This window comes from Octopus bimaculoides, chromosome 3 (assembly GCF_001194135.2).
Source record: "Octopus bimaculoides isolate UCB-OBI-ISO-001 chromosome 3, ASM119413v2, whole genome shotgun sequence".
Taxonomy (NCBI): Eukaryota; Metazoa; Mollusca; class Cephalopoda; order Octopoda; family Octopodidae; genus Octopus; species Octopus bimaculoides.
The window spans coordinates 59,908,485-59,913,839 of NC_068983.1; the positions used below are offsets into that span (position 1 = coordinate 59,908,485).

General features: G+C 36.2%; 1 protein-coding gene across 1 annotated transcript in view; it reads left to right on the forward strand.

The window, feature by feature from the left end:
* Positions 1 to 5,355, forward strand: part of LOC106867600 (voltage-dependent calcium channel subunit alpha-2/delta-3) — a 620,656-nt gene that overhangs the window by 484,904 nt on the left and 130,397 nt on the right. The window contains exons 5-7 of the mRNA XM_052966750.1: positions 2,220 to 2,403; positions 2,494 to 2,625; positions 4,933 to 4,996. Of these exons, the coding sequence (XP_052822710.1) occupies positions 2,220 to 2,403; positions 2,494 to 2,625; positions 4,933 to 4,996 (380 nt within the window). The remainder of the gene's footprint in view (positions 1 to 2,219; positions 2,404 to 2,493; positions 2,626 to 4,932; positions 4,997 to 5,355) is intronic.

A 5,355-nucleotide genomic window follows, 5' to 3' on the forward strand; every position in this document is an offset into this window, starting at 1 on the left:
ACACACACACACACACACACACACACACACACACACACACACACACACACACACACACACACACACATGCACCCACATACATAAAATTAACTTAGATATTTTTTATGTATATTTTGAGTAAATTTCCAATAGATATTCTTTGAATTTCCTTCATATTGTTAACCATATGCAGGAGTGGCTGTATGGTAAGTAGCTTGCTTACCAACCACATGGTTCTGGGTTCAGTCCCACTGCATGGCACCTTGGGCAAGTGTCTTCTACTATAGCGTTGGGCCAACCAAAGCCTTGTGAGTGGATTTGGTAGATGGAAACTGAAAGAAGCCCATCATATATATTGCTTGACAACCGATGCTGGTGTGTTTACGTCCCCGTAACTTAGTGGTTCGGCAAAAGAGACCGATAGAATAAGTACTAGGCTTCCAAAGAATAAGTCCTGAGGTCGATTTGCTCGACTAAAGGCGGTGCTCCAGCATGGCCGCAGTCAAATGACTGAAACAAGTAAAAGAGTATATGTGATGTATTTATTCTGCAAATAAAACTTGAAAATAAACTTTAGCTACATATTTACACTACAAATAAAAAAACTCTGATGATGAATTTACCAACACCAAATTTAGCATAAGAATGAATTTACCATTCACATATGGGTTTGTGGTGTGACTACCTTGCAATGAAATCACTATTTGATGAAATTACATGCGATACATTTGCCATGGTTAAATTACAGGTAATATATTTACTGTAGAAATAGTTATAGGTGACGTGTTTACCATCATATAATTACCATGTGGAATTTACCAGATGCCATTATAAAGACCTTTGCTGTTCAAGTTAACAGGCTGCATGCTTCCTCCACTAAACTCATTTCATGCCCCCACCTACTTTTTCCCTTTCTTTTCATATCATATTTCCTTTCGGTGTTTATACTTTCATCCTTAGATCTGCATTTATACAGTGCAGTCGACTTATGGCTTTCCCTTCAGTCACTAACATGCTAAAGTCAAATTACATTAATGTCACCGACTTTTTTGCTTTATCATAGTAAAGGAAGGGAAAACTGAATTTGTTATGATTATTTCTTTTCCTCTTTGCATTAATAAATAGAATTTCCTTGAATGGATTTGATAAATTCTAGCATGGCCATCACTGTGCGGTTGAAAAGCTTACATCACAATCATATATACGCACACACACACACATGTACATGCACACACACACACACACACACACACACAAGCATATTTTATAAGAGAATGATTTCATCTAAATCATGGTTCTCAACTATTTTTTGCTTATAGACTCCTTGTGATTCCTATTTTACTCTACTGGACACCACGGATCCTACCTAAGCTTCCAACCTATGGCAGCATGGAAAGCTAACATAGAAATGATAATGATGATGATTGTGTGTGTGTGTGTGTGTGTGTGTGTGTGTGTTTGGCAATGCAAATAATCTACAAGAAAGATAAAAGTCAAAACATGAGTGTATATATTTTATTAATATTTAGCAGAAGTAACAGAGTGACTCGAGGGCTGAGAGTTTTGTGGGTTAATTTGCTAAGTGCTGACACACTTTACAGAGTACACTGGGTGCTTTTTATGTGGTACCAGCACCAGTTAAGTCTGCTTTGGTATGGTTTCATGGCTGTATGCCCTTCCTAACTTGGCCCTTGAGTCAAAGCACTTGGCCCTTGAGTCACTCTGTTACTTCTGCTAAATATTAATAATATAACTATAGGAGTGGCTGTGTGGTAAGTAGCTTGCTTACCAACCACATGGTTCTGGGTTCAGTCCCACTGCGTGGCATCTTGAGCAAGTGTCTTCTACTATAGTCTTGGGCCGACCAAAGCCTTGTGAGTAGATTTGGTAGATGGAAACTGAAAGAAGTCCGTCATATATATGTATATATATATGTGTAAGTTTGTTTGTCTGTGTTTGACCCCCTAGCATTGCTTGACAGACGATGCTGGTGTGTTTATGTCCCCATCACTTAGCGGTTCGGCAAAAGAGACCAATAGAATAAGTAGTAGGCTTACAAAGAATAAGTGCCAGGGTCGATTTGCTTGACTAAAGGCGGTGCTCCAGCATGGCCACAGTCAAATGACTGAAACAAGTAAAAGAGTAAAAGGGGTATCACTACCTTAATTACCTCTTTTCTTCATTTCTCCTCCATTTTCATTTCCCATTGTGTTTTTGTTTTCTTTTTTTTTTTTTTCTAGGTAGATTATTTAAATGCCAAACTACTCATTACTGATGATGATTTACGAGCCATGGGAGGAGACGCACAAATATTGATGGAGAACTTCCAGTATTTACGTGTTGAGAGACGACAAGAGTACGGCACAACTTCTGTTAATCTCAATTTAAGCACAGTCCATGTAGCCACCTATGTGTACCACAAAAGTAAGCTATCCTCCTTCCTTTCAACCATTTCTGAAATTGTTAAGCATCTTTTGGTGTCATTGCTATTAACATGCAGTTCTTTTCTTTCAGCCCTCGATGTTCTCAATGGAGTACAGTGGACTCGTGCCTTAGACAAGGTCTTTAAGGAAAATAAAGACAATGACTCAAATTTATCTTGGCAATACTTTGGTAGTGCTGTAGGCTTCATGAGAGTTTATCCCGGTAAGTATAACCACATCATCATCATCATCATCATCATCGTTTAACGTCCGCTTTCCATGCTAGCATGGGTTGGACGATTTGACTGAGGACTGGTGAAACCGGATGGCAACACCAGGCTCCAATCTAATTTGGCAGAGTTTCTACAGCTGGATGCCCTTCCTAACGCCAATGCCCTTCCTAACGCCAAATATTAAAAAAAAATTTCCCTTCCTCAGTTCTTTCAATTTCTTTGTTTTTTTTGCCTTTTTCCATTATGTTTGATTCTTTTTTTAATGTTTGCTGACATTTTCCACCCACCATTCTCTCTTTCCTTTATGATCAAGCTTATTTTCACCTGTATTCTTGCATATGAACAGACATACAGGTATGCCTGCATGTACACACACACACACAAACACAGGTGCATACACATACATACACACACACACTTTCTCTGTCTCTTTTGTAAAATTATAGTATACATCTTTCTCTGATGGTTCTTAATCATCATCTATATGTTGATGCTGATACTGAGGGTGCTGGATGGTGTTGGCAGCTGCAGTTATCTCTACATTATGTATATTATGTATATAGAACCGGGACTAAAAAAAACCTTTGAGCTGGTGCTCCAGTATGGCTACTGGCAAATGACTGAAGCAAGTCAAAGAGTAAAAGAAAAATGGTTACAAAAATCTTCCAATTCTTTTGGAAACATTTTTTTCAAGCTCAGAATTGTCAACACATGAAACAAACTATAGTCATGTTAGTTGTTAACTGCCAGGGCACTGCATCCTTCAAAAATTCCATGCTTTTCACAGTTTACCAACATCAGTCCTCATGTACTTATGCACCCTTTCCTCTTTATGACTCTTTTGCTCTTCACTTTCCTATCCATTTGTATTTTATTATTTCCACAGCTAGCCACCTACACTTTTCTCTGCAAAATAGGGGTAGTTTATCCTGTTCAGGCTATATTATTAGCATTATTCTGCGATTGAGAATTTAAAATCACTTCTTTAACTTTCTAAAAGACATCTCAACGCTTCTAAAAGCAAACTTCGTTTGTTTATTTACGTTTGTCATAATTTGATTTTATTATTATTATTATTATTATTATTATTATTATTATTATTATTATTATTATTATTATTATTATTAAGGCGGCAAGCTGTCAGAATTGTTAGCATGCTGGGCGAAATGCTTAGCAGTATTTCATCTGCCGCTACAGTTTTAGTTCAAATTTCACCGAGGTCAACTTTGCCTTTCATCTTTTTGGGATCGATAACTTAAGTACCAGTGAAACACTGGGGTCGATGTAATTGACTCATTTCCTCCCCCAAATCACTGCCCTTGTGGCAAAGTTTGAAACCATTATTATTAAGGTGGTGAGCTAAAGCAGCAAGCTGAGAGAACCATTCGCAAGCCAGGTGAAATACTTAGCAGCATTTCATCTGTCTTTACATTCTGAGTTCAAATTCTGCCATGGTCAACTTTGCCTTTCATCCTTTCATGGTTGATAAAATAAGTACTAGTTGAATACTGGGGCTGATGTAATCAATTAACCCACTTCCCCAAAATTGCTGGCCTTGTCACAAAATTTGAAACCATTATTATTGTTATTATTATTAAGACAGCAAGATGGCAGAACCATTAACATGTTGGGTAAATGCTTAGTGACATTTCTTCAGACTCTTCACATTCGGATTTCAAATCTTGCTTCTGTTAACTTTACCTTTCATCATTCTGGGGTCAATAAAATAAAGTACCAATGAAGCACTTGTGTCCGTGTAATTGTCTAATCTTCTCCTCCTAAGATTACTGGCCTTGTGCCAAAATTTGAAACCATTATTATAATTTTTTTCTTCCTTTTGTTCCTTAAAAGATAAATATATCTAATTTTATCTCTCTGTCAGCTTCTTTCTCTCATTTTCTTTCTTTTCTCCTTTTCCTTCCCTTTTAAAATTGTGTTTACTTCTTGCTTTTACAGTGCCTTGTTCTTCCATCTTATTCATCCCATTGTAATTATTTTAATTTCAGTGTTTACATTTGTCAAGTTATTCTCAAGTGTTACAACTTAGGTTTTTTCCATTTGAATTGTTTTAAAAGTCGTCTACAAGTCTGACTCTAGTCATCAGTTAAAATACGTATGTTCTGCATTAGTTGTTTTGGCTTCACACAGCAATTAATTACGTGCAATTACAATTATAATATGAGAACTAATAGTTTGTAATAAAACAGTTATCTATGTATTTATCCACGGCTGTAACAGTTCAAAAAGTATCAGCATTTACATTCCTTTTTCTTTTCTATTTCCTTATTTCCTTACAGGGATAAAATGGCCAATAAATGATGAAGATCGTATTGATTTATATGATTGCCGTCTGCAGGGTTGGTAAGTAATGTTCAGAGTTATAATTTTGGAGTAGAAAACAGATAAAGTACTATGTTTCACTGTGGTGAGAAATATTTTTGACAATGAATATTACTGAGATTATGCATGTATGTATGTATTTATGTATGTATGTATGTATGTATGTATGTATGTATCTTTTCAAATGCAGAGTTGCTGCTAGAACAACAGAAATACTGGATAAATTACTTTTACAAGGCAGAAGAATTTGTCAACAACCAACCAAGGAACTCAAACCCATATCCTTCAAAGACTCCAGCTGAATACTTTGCCATTAGGCTAAACTGCCCACTCACACATATATATATATATATATATATATATATATATATATATATATA